A 20,075-nucleotide genomic window follows, 5' to 3' on the forward strand; every position below is an offset into this window, starting at 1 on the left:
AAAAGGCAAATCCCACCACTGAACGCAAAACATAAAAATCACAAGGCCAATTAAAAAAAGCAAAACAAATAATAATATTAATACTAATAGAAAAAAAGTTACATTTTTGAAATCAAAACACCAATAAACAAAACACAATTGCAAAAAATAAAATAAAAAATACATACAAAAGAAACAAAATAAAAATAAAACGTTACAGAAAACAAAAGGAATTTCCAGAAATCAAAATGAAATGGAAAACAATGAAACACAATAAAAACAAACAAACAAAAGAGGTAGGCACTAAAGGACATCGTTGATTGGATGATGTGATTGACAAACATCATCATTCAATCATTGATTATCCCATACCTTATTCAGTTACTTGAAAACATTTTTTTTAAAACATCTGCCACATAATCTGTAGAATTAGTCTCCTGGAGTTTTCAACATTTCATTGGACATTTCATGTGTAAAGTATTTTATTTTAAAGAGAAGTCTTATAGGCCTCTTTAAAAAAAAAAAAAAAAAAGAATACATATTTGGAAAAATGCTACTTTTTCTTTCAATTTTTTTTTATTCATGCCAGAAAAGAAATATAATTCATATTTTTTTGTATACAAGTAACAGTACAATAAATAAAAAGCAGTATTAAATTTCCCCAAAGGGTGAAACAAGCAGGAACAAGCTGGTCCCCGGTGCTAGGACATCATAAAAGCATCGATGACCTTACCATAGAAAAAGATCATTGAAGCCACACCAAACAGTGGTGTAACAGGGAGGCATATATTTTTTTTCTACTGGCTGACTTCTAACATAAACAGATTAAAAAAAAACGTCTTTTAAAAGTTACTTAACTGTATCTTTTTTGTTTTAGCCCATATTGAGTGTTTTACCTTGAAAAGGCTGGGCTTTAAAAGCAGACACACATTAAGGTTTGTGTTCTCTGTTTATCGGCCTGAAAGCTTCATTTGAGCTGCAGTTTTATAGATTTATAGTTTGGTAGTTTTTTGTCTCGGAGAGTAGCAGTGAACACAAATTTGATGCTAGTGTGGCTGTTCTATAATGGAAAGAAATATTGTCTTTATGCTTTTTTAAGGTAAAGGTTTTTGGTTTTCTTTTTTGAAATTAAGTCTGAAATAAGTTTGAACTCTGTAAAGCACTTCCTTTATTATAAAAGTGTTTTATAAATCTAGTTTGATTAGATTAGATTCGAGTAAATTATGTCCGGGAAAAAACAGCGTTTTTATTTAACATTTTCATAAAACAAGCAGAAAGAACTTCTGACCATTTTCAAAATAAGAATATTTAATGAGTTGGCAGCATTCCCATGTAAATCTACTGCATTAGATTGTTTTACTTTTTAGAGAATCCCTTCTTCTGTGGGTTCACCCTGCTTGCTTTCTAGTGTTGATCTGTCTTTTCCCGATCTTCCTCTGTGATTCTGTCATTCCTTATGAGTTATTTGGTGTGATAAAATCTGTATAATAGGACGAACACACACTGCCGTTGGAGAAAGTTTTCAGTGTGACATACAAGTTACTACTGCAGGCCACAAGCTCCCTGCTGCCCTCCATTCCAATGCTTCCACATGTAGACAAATAGATCCATGGACGTCTTTGTTTTCCTCGTCTGAGCTGGAATCTGGATTAAAACTGTACAGCTGGATAGCTCCAATATTGCACACCATTTTTGTTACACTGGTGATGTTAGCTTGGGGTTATAAGGGGCTGTAGGCTAGCGGGAGATTATGTAAACAGAGAGCTCTCAGCAACAGGTAGGGGAAGGGGAAGGGGAAGGGGGATGGGTTTGCTCTACTGCTTCTTTTGCCAAGTCTTTGTTTCCTTTTAATAGAATGTTCAATAATGTATTTCTTTGCTTTGTTTGAAGGACTTGCATTTGATTTTGTTTTTTTACTTGCAACAAATCAGTGGTGTGTTTACTCCTGGGCGTACTTTTTCAAATGAGTGATAAAAATTAAAAATGTTTTGTCGGGTGGACAAAATACTTTTATTAAGGCTGAATTGCAATCCTTGAATGACAAACGCACAGATTTACATCATACCACGAACAATGTCACTGCATTTAGAAAACTCAATTCCAGTTGTAGAAAAACCATATATGTTGCAATACTGTTTCTCAGAACCTGTCCTGTTCTATATTGTTGAAATACTTCATTATTTATTTATTCTTTATTCAAACTACAATTTTACTGAATTTCCTATTTTTGAGGTCTTTAATTAGAGTTATTATTGGTTTAACCCTCAGAAGCCTTTTTGTGGAGTCCTCAATCTTTTGGTGTCCTTGACATTTCCTTAAAGTCCCACTCTGATCATCTTTTGATACATTCTCAAAGCGTTCCCAGTGGTCTTTTAATTACGGTATGTTTTAAAGTTTTTAGACAAAAGCAAAAAATCTGTCTTGTATTCTAGGACATAGCTTCTGCAGAGCAGCAGTAGTTCATTAAAGTGTGCCTCTGAATTGTGGATTCGACCGTTGGCGCAGACCAGTCCCACCCTCTCTTCTCCTCCCTGTTGCTGAGAGCTCTCTGTTTACACACTCTCCTGTTAGCTTCCAGCCCCTCATACCCCCCAACCTAACATTACCGGTGCAACAAAAATGGCGTGCAATATTGCAGCTATCCAGCCGTCCAGTTTTGATCCAGATTCCAGCTCAGACAAGGAAAACAAAGACATACATGGATCTATTTGTCTGCAAGTGAATGCATCAGAATAGAGCAGAGCAGGGAGCTTGGATCCGCCCAACGTATACGCTCTTTTTTTAAAACAGATTTTTTTCCTAATTCACAACAATTCAAATAAAGAAATACTCAGAAATCTAAATATAAGCTCAACTTTCTTTACAAATGTCCTCCATCATCAGAAAAATGCCACAAAAACATGTTAAAAACACCACAAACAACGTTCATTGGAACTATAAACATCTACTTTGTTTGCTTTTCAATCATATTTTAACACTGTAACATGGTACACTGACCTTTTAGAACATAAGTTATTAGTTTCCTAAAAAAGGATGTGTCAAATGTCAAAGGGTCATGATCATGCTTTCCCACGTGCACTTGTCATGCATGACTCATACACCACACGTTGTCGTAAAAGATAGATCCACACCTCTTTACCCACAGGGGGTCAGTGTTCATCATTTCTACAAAGAGTTCATATTGTTATTCATCAGAACCAACGTCGGTTTTGTTTTTGCCTCGGTCTATTTTAAATTACTTTTGGACCTGGAGACGGCAGCAGCACTTAGGGAGCTCATTTATATGTTTTTTACATATCCCAGTTATAACTTTCATTTGCGGTTGCAGCCGCTAACTGTTTTCACCGACATTGGTTCTCAGAAATATTCTGTCCACTGATTTCCATTGAGAATCGTGTCTGTTTCTGATGCAGTGCAGCTCTCAGCTTTTTTAGTTCCCTTTAAATCCTATTCAGCTTTAGTTGAGGCATGCAGCTATGCAGTTTTGGAACTGGCCTTGCTGAAGAGTTTGCTTTCAAAGAGCGCCGAAGCATCTGTCTGTGTCTTCAGCTGTCAGCGTCTCCAGGATCCTCTCTTGTTCACATCTTGTCCCTGTCTTGCTCTAGACTTTTGAACGTACTTGTGAAGTACTACCTTAAACCTAGTCACATAAACCTGTAGACCTCTCATACGGATGCTGCAGATTTTTGTGTTTCTTTGCCCAAGGAGGGTCATAGATAGGAGCGGCTACATCTTAAGGGGAGTTCAGGTGTCTTGCAGTTCCCTTAACCCTTGAGTTATCTTAGATGACCCCACCCTTACATTGACGTGTTCTCCCTACCATGACAAAGGTGGATAAAGGTGGAAAGATTTCATGTCATCCATGGACACCAGTGAAGATCACAAATCATTGAAGAAAAAAGGTTCAGAGCACTGTCTAGTGGGTCTAGATGACCCAACTCCCAATGGTAAAGTGCCTAGGATAGCACAATGGTTATGGCTCGTATGGCCATGGATATGGAACACACCATTGTTGTGCATGTGGTAATTGCATCTTGAAGTAACTATGATGTAAGTTCCATGCACTTCTGACGTATGGGTGATCCTATGGTACGCTGCCCTTACGCCCCTCTGTAATATACAGTAAGGTGCGATGTGGCCCCTTAATGACTGCATGCACAGAGTGTGCACGTGATTCATAAATGCCCATAGGATACTGACAAAAAACTACACACTGATTGTTTGATTTCCTCATGACGAGATTTGGAGGGAAGAGTTAAAAGAATTGGGAATCTGCGTGACATGCCTGTGTTTTACATACTGCACCCTTAAGTCAGTGTTTTTCAACCTTTTTTGAGCCACGGCACACTTTAACCTTGACAAAAATCCCGCGGCACACCAGCATCCAAAAAAATAGATAAATTAAAAAAAAGAAAAAGCTCAGTCTGTATTGATCTACAGCCGCTCTGCAATCTCACATGCATTTTTGTGATAATTGTTGCAGAAAAAGCTGGAAGCTGCAGCTGTTTTTTCTAAAAGATGTATTAAAAATTAAGTCAAAAGATTCAAAAACTGTTTGATGTGCGTTCGTAGTTTTAAGACGTTAAGAGAAGAGACTCATTGTGCGCTAAGACAGTCACTTTACGGCATCATGGGAGATGTAGTGCCCGTAATCCGCCGACAGCAGAAAGACCAGCGTCTTTGAGCTTCATCGTTTTGTTCACTTGTTCCAGTCTGATTCCAGATTCTGTGTAAAGCTACACCGCTAAAGACGAGCTTTAGCTGGTATTTTTGTTAGAACAGAGAGACTTTTTTGCGCTAAATCGTAACAAGGAAGTGAATACTTTAACCACTTCTGATTGGTCAGACTGATGACATGTGATTAAGCCTTCAAGAATGATTGGTGGAGACGGTTAAAGGGGCGGGACTTTTCCTTGCACAGTTATAGCTGCAGCTAAATCGCGGTATCCCGTTATTCTTATCAAAATGTCTTTAATAGAATCATATAAACACAAAGAAAAAATAATTTTATGATATTTCATATTCTTAACTTCTCAGTGTTTTATCAGGGCCTGTTTGGATGAACAAAGAGCTGATTTCCTGGAGATGGTAATTGCTTTTAGATCAGTTAATGAGGGCAATTTCTCACGGCACACTTGACCATCTCCCACGGCACACTAGTGTGCCGCGGCACACTGGTTGAAAAACACTGCCTTAAGTTACCCTTGGGCGGTTGCATAAATGTTTGCTATAACCCCTCATTTGCAGCATTTACTCTTAGAAACTCATAACTTGTACGTCACATGTACACTTCACAACTTTTCCAGTATGTTGGTGAGCAAAGTTTGGTTTCTCTGATCTTTTGCAGTGAGATTAAAGAGCATGACAAGGTAAGCTGTGCTGCTCGCTCTACTGCCGCATGCTTGTGTGTCTTTGTGTCAGAGCTTTGCGGCTGGGCAGATTGAATTTATCTGTAGCACACACCTGGAGAACAGCCTTTGTGAGGGGCTGATTTCTTTTTGTCTGTTTGTTTCGATTTTGTGTAAGCTGCCATCTCTGGTGTAATAACTCTGCTCTCACCTTTCTACTTTCTTGAATTATCGACAGAAGCAGCTCAGTGGGTTGCAGCAGTGGTACGAGGTGCCATAAAATGCCAAAATCTGACGGCAATCCTTCAACAAGGCTGTGTGTTTGTTTATCGCAAGGAAGGGAGGGAGAAGCAAAGTTGTTCTGAATGGGGAAAAATCCAAAGTCTGAACGTGCTTTTTAAGGCAGCAAATAAGGTGGAAGCTGAGTGAATTCAAAAGCAAGAGAGAGGAATATAGAGTCTGAATAACAAACATCAACAACGGCATTAATGAACATCAGAAAGAAACCTGTAGAAGTGTAGACCAGCATTCTGGTCTTGCAGGGCTTTGTGTTGCACAAACGTGATTGTCCACCAGGGGGAGATGTTTCTCCACAAATTAACTAGGTGCTTTTTCTTTATTTTTTTTTCATCCAGTCCCCCGTTTCTGTCAGTAATTGAATTCCATTTGGCCAGTACAGTGATTGATGGCAGTAATGAATTCACACACATGCACGCACACACACACACACACACACAGTTTGGGTGAATTTTAAATATATCTCTAACGCGGCAAATCCCGAGTTTTACCTTAATCTTACTTTCCCTTAACAAACTCAACACCTACTTTAAAGTGTGCATGCTCACACACACAAACACACACACTCCTTCTTTCCTTGATCTTTTGTGCAGTTTTTACATTTGTGATGAGGACTTTTGTTTTTCTGCCACAGATATTGATTGCTTCTGTTTCAGCATCCCACAGAGCCATTTGCATGTGCGCTGACGAGCTCATCTCCAAGGAGTTTCAGAGAAGTATTATTGGCTTCCTCTTGGTTCTTTCAGCGCTTGTGACTGACAGATGAGGCGCTGAGTTACCCTCAGCTCTGAAACTCATCATCAGCCCGATAGCAGATGAGATCAATGACAAGACAGGCCTGCTGGAGACCAAGAAGTAAGAAATGGTATGACTGTTTTGTATCTGCCATGGATCCCGTTTAAAATTTCTCCTGGGTGTTTATGACAGCAACATGCTTTCTGTTGTAGATTACTTATAGAGAAATTAGTCAGCCACCACTTTAAAGCAATATAAAGAAGAAAGTTTGCAGTAGATGATGTAGCCTTCTTTCTTTTCACAGAGACTGAGATTCACAGAGACTGTTTTGGTTCCAAAAGCTGCAGGATTGATCATCAACGTGGTGAAAAAAGGCTGCCTGTGGCATGAGCCTGAAACATGAGATCCACCAGTGTGGTTAACAGTTTGAAAAAAGCTCTCTTCCCTAAAATACTGCCTTCATTTTTCTCCGGAGTTACATACTTTTCTAGCAGCAACAGCAGCAGCGCATGCTGTTGTCAATTAGCTCAGTTACAAGCCATTTAGCTGTCAGTACGGTTTTAGGACGGCTCTGCAGGAGGTATAGCTGAAAGCCACTGGCTGGAAACGGAAATAAAAGCTAAAAAAAAAAAAAAAAAAAAAACTCAAATAATCTAAAGATTCAAATAGAGAACTTATTACAACATATTTTTCATGAAATTAGTAAAACACATTTAACTGTTTACCTGCAACTTTCTGATGTGAAACTTGTTCAGTTTTGAAGTATAAAAACTAAAATACTCCAAATTAAACTGCCCAAAAGTTCTGTAAAAAATGTTATGTCAGCTACAGAACCCAAAGAAATTGACAAAAGGGGAAAGATGCCTAAAAAAAACCCCATAAAAATGTGAAATGATTGCTGGAGTTGATGCATTCTGGTCTGTAATATGATTAGCCATAAAATTAATGTCTTTCAGGCTTTGAGATGGGTAGAGGTTCTCCAACCTGTAAAATATGCGAAAAGAAATGTGTGAAACTGTAGAAACCCATTCTCTCATCATCAAATCACAAAGACCTTGCAAATGTCAGGAAAATAAACTGTTTCAAATGTGTCCAGACTGCAGAGAAGGGACAACTTATGGGGTGTTGCCAGAATGGAGTTCAAAAGTATTTTTGATGGTATGGAGGTCTGTGAGGCTGCAAAAGAAAGACAGCTTGCATTGTCTCCAAAGATCTGTAAATACAGAAAACTATAGTTTTAGAGTACATGTTCCCCTCTGGATAATGTCTGTTTCAGGGAAAGCCTTGTGTATTTAATGGGATTTTCCAAATGTTTGGCTGGCAGAAATGTTTTTCTATACTCCAGTTTCATCTGCTAATTTTCTGGGCTTATTGAAACTGTGTATTTTCTACCATTATTATTATTATTATTATTTTGAGATATGATCTGTAAACCCATCACAGCTTTAATTAAATATACGGAGAAGGTTTGAATCATATTCAGACACATGCATTTGGTGAGGTTTAGAATGTTTGCTGTGAGGATAATGCAAACAGTCTAGCTTTTTCTGGGAGAGTCCGGTTGTTGATTTGGCCTGGAGACCAGGCTCTTCATTTATAAAGAATAAACATGAAGATGGCCGCATCTGCCTATTGTGCTAAAAGGAGGCTAATTTCCAAAACTCCAGGAACTCACATGTAGGCTATATATCTGAATGCACCCCTCAATGCAATGTGGTGTGTATTCGCTGATCTAGTGAGCATTGATGCACGTGCAGACTTTTGGAGAATGTCCAGGGCACTGGCTTTTGGAATTGTGGATTCCAACTACTCAATTTCGGACGCAACTATAATCTCCAAGGGTGTGTGTCTTCCAATTGTTCTGAAAAGAAAGGATGACTTTTCCAAGCTACGTTAAAATCTGCAGCAGACACTTAAATTTATGTCAAAAATGGGCTTAAATAGAGTTGAAACTTTTGTTGTTATTGTTTGTCCTGCTCGTATTTCAAACGTGAAAGCTTTTATTCCATTATTAACGAAAATATTAATCTGCTTGAGTTGGATTCGGGTAAAAATAAAGCATTTAGTGTACTGTAATACGTTTTTAATTAATATTAATCACATTTCAGCGTCTGCAATTCTTCCTTTAGGTCATTTGTAATCGAAGCCGAGGGGGGTGGGGGTGGGGTTGCCTTTCTAGCTACCCCATGAGCTACCCCAGGAGCGATTCATTTCCTCTTGAGCCCAAAAAATTGCCCTTTTTAAACACAATGTTTTTATCTAAGCAGTCTGCTCTGTGAACATTAGTTCATTTCATTTTGTTGTGGATTTTGCCTCATAGCTGCTGAGATTTGTTTGCAGTAGTAAAGGTCCTGACATTGTTGAAACAACAATAATTTAATAATAATTTATTTGACTGTCAACCAAAAGTTTGCATGCATTCCAGCTGGACTTGATTCAGACGATGGACTCAATGATAGTAACTGATGGACTATGATGGGGTATTCCAACCCATTTATTTACTCCACAGTCATGGTCACACCGTAAGAGCTGGGGGGTATTCCAGGAAGCAGGTTATGCTAGCTCCCACGATAAGTTTGAGGCTAAGGAAGTTGATAGCCTCAGCTTTCGGTTCCAGAAAGAGACGTATGTTTCAGGGTAGGTCAAGTTGCCATGGCAACTCATGCTCTGAACATAACCTGGTCTGGAGCAAGTTTAGATGAAGCTTAATTGGTTTTCAGAGAGGTGAAGCAGCATGGCGTGTCCATTTGAAGACGATTTAGTGGATGAAGAAGTTCAGATCAGAACTACTGCTACTCTGCAGAAATGATGTCCTGGAAAACTACACTCTCTCATTTTGGCTAAAAACTGCATATTTATAAACTAAAAGACCACTAGGAGCTATTTTACAATAGATCAAAAGATGACCAAAGAGGGAATTTAAACACTAAAATATGCACCTTAACCACACTTGCATGATTGAATAGTTTGTGAATGGCAGCAGACATTTGGGCGAATTCCTGTCCATGCGCACAGGAGTGCACATCCGGAAAAATGTGAGACTTGGCCCACTTTGCCATTATTTAGATTGAATTCAATACTTCTGGCGAGCCACTGCTTGAGTTACTTACTCAGCAAAGGGCTTAGAAATAAAACGAGCGCCACGGAAGGAAATGAAAGTTAGAAAACCAGAGATTTCCAGCTCACACGAAGACGAAGGAAGTTGAAGGTGAGTCTGTAAAAAGTCTGAAATGAACGGAGACAACTGGTGCGATCAAAGGAGCGTTGTTTCAGAAGACCGCAGATACAAACAGACAGACTGTGAGATCTTGCTCTCGCTGTCACAAGTTTGCGTTTCCACAGACACACTGCTGGAGCCATCACAGAGCTGCTGCACACTTAACACAGTCTTCAAGAAATTCCAGGATAAGAGCAGACACGCGAGCAAATACATTAGGAGGAAAAAAGAAGGAAATGAACGGAGCTGAAAATCTGTCTGCATTTATTGGCTGGGCTGCAACAGTTTGTGAAATACTCAAAAAAGTTCAGGGATGCCCTCAATACCCACTTCATAGTCGAAAACTGTACAATTCCCCTATTTTAGTTGTTTCTTCCGTCTCGGCCTTCTCTTTTTCTGTATCCACCCACACACTTAATGGTTGTACACCCACACACACGCTGAGCGTCAGCACCATGTAAATGGCGTTTGTTTGATCACAGTCCCACTTCCATCAAATCCACCAGCGCCGAATAATTCCCTTGACCCATTTCCTGTGAATTCATGCTGGCTTGTATTCTCTGAAGCCTGACATTCTCCATTCCAGCCAGATCAAAGTGTTTCCTGGATCAATCCTAATATTGTTGCCATGGATTGGTTGCTGTGTGATAGACACGCGTGTCCTTTTCTCTCTGTCACGCTTGTTTCCAAAGTGATAAATGTTTTTGCCAACCTCGGCTCGCCCAACAGACCAACGTGAGACTGCAAGGCGTCAAGGCTGCAGCAGCCTGCGATCGTGCAGTCTCTCCCTGAAACCAGCGCGAGCCCTTCTAAGAGGAGAAACCGGAAAACAAGGATTTTCTGAGGCTGCATATTTTCTGGAAAGATCAAGTTGGTGAAAATCCAGAAAATGTCATGCTGACAGTCAATCTTTATTTTAAAGTTTCTTTTTTTGCTGCAGTTTTTAGAGGGGCGTCCGCATACATTTAAAAATTTTTTTTTAAAGCTTCAAATTTCCCTTCAACTTTCGGAGGTAAAGTTCAGCTTCATTCTCCGTAAAATATCTGTAGCTGCTTTAAAATTTTAAAGGTTCGTGTAGGCACCAATTAAAAATGTGATAAAGATTTTTCCCTTGACCCATAACTGTCAAACTGGAAGCAAAAAAATTCAGAGGCCATCTTCGACCTCGTCCGACTAATAAGGTACAACAGATGAAAACAGACAAACTGGTCTTTTCTAAATAAACGTGTATCCACCATTACAACAGCTTTATTAGCAGCATCCTTGTAACATTAGACAGCTGGCTGCTGAATATTATGCATTATTATTATGGTGTGTGGGAAGAACTATTGTCATAAATCCATAATTGTTTGTCTGTTAGATGCAGATTTCTTCTATTTTGAAGTCAAAGACTCTTCTTCTGTTACCTCACTGACTATTTTCTGCAAAAATAAACTTTCTTTTTTGTTAACTTTGCTAGTTTGGAGGCTTCAATCTAGCGGTCGACGCTGCCGCTTTAAGAAAGTAGCAGAAAACGTGTGTCAAGAATGAGTCGGATGTGGTGGACAAAATCCAGTAGTTTTCCAAAAAATTAAATTTTAGATGATAAATGAGAAAAAAAAATGTAGGCCGGGACCCTCTGGTCTAACAGATGTAAAAGCCCCTAAAAGGTCATACCATGAGCATCAAAAACTGCCAAAGACATTTGGAGTTCTGATCAATCTTTCTGATGTTTTTAGAAAGAAATCACATTATTTAGTTTGCTTATTTGTTTGTAGTCTATTCAAAATTGGGAATGATTTAGTTTTTAAGGTTTTTTTTAAGAAATGTAGGACATTTTTTGTTTTTTTATTTTTAGAAATATTGCTCCATCTATTATATTAACAGCATAACAACAAAGTATTTCTGGCTCAGAAAAAGCATCAATGTTTGGATACAAAATGATGCACACTCTGTTCAGACCAGATACTAAATCAAAGTAGGTGGATGTGTCCCCTGATTGTTTTGCTATAAAGTAAACCCAGGTTTTTTGCATTCTATTTCAATTTAATTTTGAGTTTGGATGAAGTTAAAATAGAAAAAGAAAAAAGATCAAGAACTTCATTTAAAGGCCTTTTTGAACTGTGAATGTTGTTGTTCAACATTATACTTGTGTATTTTTTATCTTTCTCGTTTGAAATACACTAATTCAATAAAATGTGAACAATAAACAGCTATAATAAAGACTTCTTTTCAACCGAAAGTGCAATTTCTACCTATTAATATGTTATTGTACTAGTGTTTCCATAATGCATTCAACTTTTTCTGATACTTACTAAAGACGACAGATAAATAAATAAAGTGTTGGAATTCCTTGAAACTTCCAGAGTCACAAAGACGAAAAGCCGTTTCTTTTTTCTTTTTTTTTTTTAAACTATAAATGAAGGAGTTCTGAGAGGGATTTCCAAAAGTGGGTCTCCCGTCAGATTTGCATTGTTGAGCCAAAGTGCTTCATTTCCGCTCAGTTGCCCTTGCCTTCTTTTTCTTCGATGGCACCTCCTCTAGCGCTCCGATCTGTACCAATTTTTCCCCATTCCAGCAACTTCATTCTTCTCCCTGTATAATAGTGGATTTTCCATGGTGGATTTGTGCTGAGCTATTTTGAGTTCTGCACTGGCTCCTATGTTGCTGTAATCCAATTGTGATAGTGTTAATTTTTAAAGCTTTATTATTGAAATTGCTGAGACCTAATTTTCTGATCCTGTCACTGTTGACGACTGCCATAATCGTCCCATTCAAGTTATTCCAGACCATTAAGGCTCACGCGGATTGGATATGGTCACTGAGGCAGGAATGATGGGAAGGAAACGTGAAAATCCACGTTGAATGCATAGTTTGTGGGCATCCAAGCGGACGGTTTATTTGTTTCAAGTTTAGGAAGTCGTTTTTTTCTTTATTGTTTTCCAAAGAAAGGTTTGTGAAAGGAAGACACCGTTGGCTACTATTGAGCCTTATGTAAAACAGTGTGTGTTCCCTTTTGAGCCCAGAATGGGAGCAGAAAGACCACAATAATAAACCTGCATGCTTCTTAATGCTCCATGCAGACAATAGCTCGCGAAATCAACTCTTTCTGAATACTTGGTTGCCTGGAAACTTCAGCAGAGTCTTTCAGAGTGAGGACTGTGTGTGCGGCCCTCGATACTGTCTGGGCTTCAGCTGGTTAACACTGTCGGTGTGTGAGCGCGGCAGACGGGGCGACCGTTGATTGCCTCTCGCATGAACGTCTTTGTGGACACAAAGCTCAGGCTGTAATCGGCTGAATTTCTTTCTGACAAGACAAAGATGGACCAACCGGAGGATTAGGATTTATTTGAAATGTCACACGTGTGCATCAGCACCTCAGAGCACGACGACTCAGGGACAGTTTGCTCGGAGCTGAGAAGATGAAACGACCCATTTTGGAAGGTTTGGATTTCCTATTAGCGAAGAACCTTTATTTCAACTCTATCTTACCTTTATGTTTAGAAATGTTGGCATAATCGTGTGAGATTGTGTGGGTAGAAGCAATTTTTTTATAACCTTGAGCTAAAATCACCTTTTCTTAAACTGCATCAGCTTCAATATATGAGATTCCTGACTAACATGCAGGTTTGTGCTAATTTATGATGTTTTTTTCTTTCTTCATGATGATAAAGGTCTTATTTTTAGTCAAACAGGACGTAGCACCCCTTTACGACTGCATCTGTCTCGTCACATCCCAGACTGGTGCCAGTAGTTTGCTTGGAAACAGCCAGGATGTGGTTGATTAAAAGTGATCACACTCATAAACAAAACGTGGACAAACAGTGCAGCAAATCCCACCATTCCCCCTGTTTCCTGGAGCTGCAGAGACACATCGTTGTGCAGGATGCAAATCAGAGGTGGCCTAAAGTATCATGTCAATATCACAGTGTGGTTAATCAGGCTCGTAAAAAAAACAATATTAACTGCAGCAAAGCATTGATTTCTGCTTTCATTACACGCCTTTCATCTACATCTCCAGCCTCACTCGATGAGTTTGTCTCATAAACGTTGGGTATCAGGCTCGCTCTGCTGCTTTTTGAAGTGTCTAACAATGTTGAAAAGAAATCTCATCGCTGCACATCTCTCTCACAGACTTCAATTGTCATCTTAATTGCAGCACAGCCTAATTTACCAAATCCCAGCTTTTGTTCACGCTGCTTGTCAACGTTCTGACTGCTTTTCTATGACGCAGGCTGACAAAAAGAGGAGACTGGCGAGGCCTTGGCAACCCGCGGCGTGCTTGAACCATTCCCGAGGCCTGATTTATAGAGGCCTATTCACTCACCTTCAAAAGCCATCGAGCCGGGTGCAAATGAAAGACCTTTGCATGCTGTTCCACACAAGCCCGTTTGGATTGAGTGAAAGAGCCAACAAAAATAACAACAACCCTCTACCGTTGTGATCTGGCTTTATGACCACTGTGCCATGACAACCCGTCGTGAAATAGATTTTAAAGGTTACTAAGGGATCGCTCAAGCCAAGAACATGCTGTTTTGAAATCTAACAACAGGAAATGTAAGAGACTTTTTACATGACGGGGATTTCCAGAAGAAACGGCAAGCGTACTTCATGTCTCTGACTTTGTCTGGTCTGTTGATGATTGATTGGCAGGCAGGCCTGAGCTGTAACCATGGGAACGGCGGTGGAGGTGGGGCAGCTTGAAAGCCGCATGAACGCTAAGGATTATATGCATTTGCAGAGCATTTTTGTTGTAAGTCAAATTTTTACCACAATGTTTTAAATCTTTATTGAACACTTTGCTTTAAAGAGACACTGTTAGATAGAAGTGCTTTCATTTGCACTTCTAATAGTGCAATTAAACACTCCTGCTGGGAAGAGTTGCATTTAACAAAAGCCTGTGCTTTGACTTACTCCTGATTATCTCACATGCAGGACTGTTCAGGAAAACCCCGCTCCTTGTCCAGAACGGAATTCATCCATCTTGCTTGGAGATCAGCAGACCGTGGATCCAAACAGGAGTATGGCCTCCTGTTCGACAGCGTTGTGGTCACTCAGAAGAGCAGCAGCCTCCTCCACAGCAGTGATGAGGTGAAGAAAGAGGGCCACGTCGACTGGGGAGCACTGTGCTCTTTTCTGCTGGAGGAGACTTGGAGGAAACTTAACCAAACCAAAGACTTTAACGTGCCTCTATGGAAACCGCGGCGCACCCTGACCTGTCCACACCGAGACTCTGTGCAGAAGGTAAAAGATCTGTGACCTTGCAGGGACTTGGTGGTCTGGACACGTTTCTCATTTTAAACCTGTGACCCACAGCAGCATTTTATCTGAAAGCTTTCTCACATTCACCGACTGAAGATCCAAAAACTCTGCTGACTGAAGGCAAATCGGTGTTATTAAACACACTGCAAAACGCTGAAAAGTATTAGAGTCTCGGTCATCAAAATGGCGCACCTCCTTCCAGATAAATGACTCTGGACCGCTTTAACATCTATCAATTAATATGCAAATGCAGGAGTTACCGTAAAGTGCCGACTGCTACGGATAAATGGAAAACTCTCCGCTTTAATCTTTCAACTCAAAGAATGTCCAAGTGTTAGAATGTTTTGTCAGTTGTTTTGCTCATGGCTAGAAGGTTTTGACCTTTGAAAGGAGATAAACTCAATCGGGGACACAATAGCCAACGCCGCTTATTTAAAAAAAAGGTTTTATTTATTGAAATTTAATTGGAAATAGCACACAAAAATACAGATGATCACTTTTTGTATTTTGATGACACCATTAACTGGTTAATGATCTACCAGCAATGTTGTCAAAACCTTAACCCATAAGAACCCAATTTTCTTTAACTTTTTAAGATCCGAGCGCTTCTTTGAAACGTCCCACAGACCAAGTGGTATACCACATATTTCTGATCTTTACACTGGTGTCACAGTGGGTTTTAATGGGTTAAGCAATAGCTTACATCTTCCGATCCGTTCCTTCCACTCTGGCATTGCACAAACCCTAAAGAACCAGGATGTTGTGACCACTGCTGTGCCTTCACCTGCTACAACAGCTGTGATTCGCCAAAGCATCTGACAGTGATCGCATGCAACGCAGCTAAGCCTTAGTCACATTGTTGACAGGAATGGCCGAATCTTAAGCAAAGCGCAGGTTTCTTTTAGTGTCTTTTTGGCTCTTGTGGCCACTTCAAGTGACGCCATGACAATGGAATGTGCAATTATCGTGTGTGGTAGTTGAATCTTCAAGTATTCAGGAGGTTACTACAAGTTGCACACACTAATGATGTATGGGGGATGCTGTCGTACTGTGCCCATTTTATTCGATAGTTAGGGGTGAGTGCTGGCTCCTTACTGACCGTCCACAAATGACGCACGCAGGGGATGTGCAGGGGATTCGTAGCTGTCCAAAGGACACCCCTAGGATGCCAATACAAACTTCTGTACTATCATTTTCCTCATTTTTAACAAAAGGCTACAAGAAGCGCATACTTATCACATGTACAGCACTAAAAGGCTTATTGGGCAGTCCACAGGACGCCTGCAACGCACCTACTTCACACTACCCGTCCGTGTTGTTCAAGTCTTCGCTGCGACATCCCGCAGCATGCCTGTAGAAGAAATGTTTGCTTTACTGGCTACAATCTTGCTATTCAGTGCGGGCCACCTGCATGCCCCATACAAGATTGCCCTATTTTTCACTCGTAGACATTCCAAATCAATCATGGCAATCATGGAGTTGCAGTCTTAGCTCCATTGAAACAAACAGCCCACATGTGGCTTATGGTCGCACACTTCTTTGTCTGCTTTAAGAAGTTGACCATTTGATAAAGCTCATGTGGATCTATTAGAAGTTAAGCTGCATGAAACTGTCCATCGTGCTTCATTGTAAACAGAGAAAAGTTGCTGAGAACACCGATTTGGTATCAGGGTTCTTTAAATCATGGTGGGCTTTATTTGTCTTTAAAATACCTCCTGCAAACATGTTGGATCTGTGACTCAGCTGCTTTATTTAATCAGGAAATTTGAATGTTTTAGAAGACGACTTAACACATGGCAGGAGGAGCTTCAATTCTGACCTTGATGCCAATGACAGCCTCTCTTTCATCATGTATGCAGATGCATCACTGTTTTCCAGATCCCAGTTTTGTTCCTGCAGTTCAGCTAATAAAATTCTGCAAGTCATTGATTCCTACTTGTTTTATTGGCTGCAGCACATAATGCGGTCTGCTCCATTTTACTCACTTGCAGCCAATAAGCCAAAGATTTAGAGAGAAACTCTTGTTTAATGGACTTTGGTTTTATTAGTACAATGTTACCAGCAACAATAGAAAACACAGTTTAAAATAAAAAGTTAAAAGAAGCATGTTGGAAAAACGTCCCAGGCTTGTAAAAACTTCAATCCTTATTTCTCCTCTGTGTTATTCTCCTCAGGTGTTGTACCTGCAGAGTTCAGATCAGTATCTGACTGTTAGCAAAGGAGGAAAGGTGGTCCTGTGGCAAGAAGTGGACCTGTCCGTTCTTTCCACCTGTCGTCTGCAAAACAGCACAGTTGCATCCAGGGACCTATGGGTCACAGATGTGGTTCTCCTGCAAAACGTGCAAAAGGTTTCCTTCGGAATTTTGCCCAAGCTGACTTTTCATATCTGTTATTGCTGCAGTGCATGAGTGTTTTGACACATTTATGCCCATTTACCTGCTGTCATTCGATAATATGTTGAATTTCTACTGAAAAATCAAATTTGGAAAAAAAAAAAAAAAAAAGTTTTTAGAGCAGATATTGGGATTCTCAGAGGGATACCCTCACAGCCCCCCCTCCCTAGTTAATTAATTATTGATCATGGGATCTGCTTGATTGCACTGAAGACTTGAAGCCGTTGTGTTTTGCTTCCAGTTTTACTATAAATTGTCCTTAATTGGAAGCTTTCTGATCTGCAGCTCTGTGATCTCTTTTCATTTTCTCTTAAACAGCAGACACCAGGAAACTCAAACACATTACACTTTAATTACAAGGCCTGTAAATTACTAGATAATCTTCAAATCCCTTCATGGAGCGAGCTGTTTTCACTGAACTTGTCTGTCATTCTCAGATTGCTGTGTCTTTCACATGTGAGGAGGTTTGCTTCTATGATTTGAGATCCAAACAAGACTTTCCATGCAAGTATAAACTTCAGGTAACATGTTTGCACCTCAGAATACTCTGCTGAAGTCTGCACAGTACTTTTAAAAAATATATATATATATTTTGAGTTTATTAGAATGTTTTTAATTATTACTCTGTATTTTAAGCATTTATCAAAAGCACTCCATGCAATGAGGAGTTTCCATATGCATTCATTTCTATGAGAGGCCGCCTGAGAGATAATTCAAACTTCATACTCACATATACCATCATACTCTCACACACATACCACTACAGTCTTACTCACACAACAGTATACTCTCTCTCATATACTTCCATACTCTCTTGCTCGCCTAATCATACTCTTATATAAATATTGGTGTACTCTCTCATAAGTATTTATATACTGTCTTATAAGCACAGTCATATCTTCTTGTATTTACATTCATACATGCTCACAGAGACTTCAATACTTTGACATGTTCCACAGTATCATTTTGCACATACAAACATACTTGTGTAACAAAGTGACAAAATAAATGTGAATGCAAAACAACATGATATGGTATGACAAGAAGAACATGTAAGAGAGTTTGATTGAAACCGAAGTTATTTTGATTAAAACGGACATAGAACTAAATTCTCAGCTTGCTATTGGTTATTTTTCAAGCGGCGCGAAATGATGGACCTGACACACCCTTCTTTGAAAAATTGGAGAATGGCGGATCGGGAACGTCTTAGTGAGGCTATAGGACTGCTAAATAATATCCTAAACACCACAACTGTTGCCTCTACAATGTCTGAAATGTTGGAACAAAGTCGGCAGCCGCCATCCACAGGGGCTTTTTCTAATGAGGCAGTTCAGCAAGAAATGCGGCGGATTTTTAGAGCAGGTGCATCAGGGAGCGCCAGCAGCATGTCCTCCGAAGCTGGACTCCGCGTCAACCATGTGACCTCACCACGGTATCAGCATTTCGGGAGATGGACCTCGAAATCAAAATAAAATAAAACTTAAATAAAAAAAATCAATAAAACAAAACTATGAAATAAAACTTTCATAGGAATTTATTATGGAAGAAAAACATTCAAGCAGCTCATCCAGAACACATAAACTTGGATTGTTACCCCCTTCAAGTTGCGGACTAATTGAGAGAAATATAGAAATTGTCCGTGCATATCCAGTAAGCTCGAAGAATAATCTGTTCATTAGCATGCTGTTATGTCCAACATTGTCAGTTTCTCTCATAATTTCCTGAACACATCTTAGTGCATGAGTAAAAAATATAGTAATGTCAGCTTCATTACCCCCAAAAAAACCTGCCCGTGAAGAAGAAAAAGAAGAAAAAGAAGTAAGTATGCCATAGTTGTTTATCACTGGTCGGATAAAGCTGTAAAGTTAGATAGTGGAGAAGTTGTTTTTAAACATATTAACCAATAAGGTAATGAGCATTTAAGATTCCTTCCTGTTTGATCAAAGCAACTTCCTTTTCAGTCATGCTCTCCCACATATAGTACTATCCCCTCACATATACACCAACAACATACACCAAACTTTTGTAAATCATTGTATTTTATTGAGACAATTATAGTCTTTTAAACACCCTAGCTCTATTTAGAAAACTATGGAATATGCACAAGAGTATAATATAATTTGTAAGTAAAAACAATTGTATTTGTAACAAAGAATAGTTGTGCGCATGCATGAATTTGATTTGCAGCTCAAACACTACCCTCTGTATGAGAGTATAGTAGTGTTTGTATGAGAGTATGATTGTGCATATGAAAGTATACTGTTGTGTGAGTAAGACTATAGTGGTATGTGTGTGAGAGTATGATGGTATCTGTGAGTATGAAGTTTGAATTATCTCTCAGGCGGCCTCTCATACATTTCTGCATCCCTTTGTGAATGTGTGCAGGGTTTGAGGTTTGCTCCCTGGTGTCTGGACTACTGGATGGATCCCTGTGATGCTGACCAGGCTGTCCTGACCATAGGGGACACTGGAGGACAGGTGATTCACATCATTCTTTTAAAAAAATTATGTATGCAACAATGAATTCAACTTTACTCGCCTCTTTTTATCAGGTCAGTGCATTGCATTTCACCTCGGCTCAAACCTCCTTGTTTGAGAGCCGCTGTCTGCAGCTGGACTCTGACTCAGCAAAAGTGGTTTCCTGGGATCAGCTTGTCAAAGGCAGACATTCCTGCTGCCGCATGGAGACTCACAAAGCCCACGCCCCCGCCTGGGTCAGAAAAGGTGCTTCACACACAACAACAGCCACAAACCTGCCATTTGGTGAATCCCCGATGACTGCATAATGCTCTCATAAGCTTGAATGCACTTTTTAGATATCCTGACTCCTTCCTTGTGGTCAAGTCCCTCTGCAATTTTCAATGC

General features: G+C 39.6%; 1 protein-coding gene across 4 annotated transcripts in view; it reads left to right on the forward strand.

The window, feature by feature from the left end:
- Positions 1-20,075, forward strand: part of LOC101165086 (cilia- and flagella-associated protein 337) — a 30,954-nt gene that overhangs the window by 399 nt on the left and 10,480 nt on the right. Inside the window, exons 1-8 of one of the 4 annotated variants that reach the window (XM_020708424.3) lie at positions 12,792-12,999; positions 13,790-14,112; positions 14,209-14,308; positions 14,491-14,799; positions 16,992-17,165; positions 17,648-17,731; positions 19,596-19,688; positions 19,763-19,934. In XM_020708424.3, the coding sequence (XP_020564083.1) occupies positions 14,228-14,308; positions 14,491-14,799; positions 16,992-17,165; positions 17,648-17,731; positions 19,596-19,688; positions 19,763-19,934 (913 nt within the window). In that variant the 5' untranslated portion in view covers positions 12,792-12,999; positions 13,790-14,112; positions 14,209-14,227. Of the gene's footprint in view, positions 1-12,791; positions 13,000-13,789; positions 14,113-14,208; positions 14,309-14,490; positions 14,800-16,991; positions 17,166-17,647; positions 17,732-19,595; positions 19,689-19,762; positions 19,935-20,075 lie in introns of those variants that run through there. The other 3 variants (XM_004075881.5, XM_078929620.1, XM_078929619.1) reach the window with 3 other exon arrangements.

Source organism: Oryzias latipes, chromosome 13, assembly GCF_053564925.1.
Source record: "Oryzias latipes strain Hd-rR chromosome 13, Olatipes_Hd-rR_3.1".
NCBI classification, from domain to species: domain Eukaryota; kingdom Metazoa; phylum Chordata; class Actinopteri; order Beloniformes; family Adrianichthyidae; genus Oryzias; species Oryzias latipes.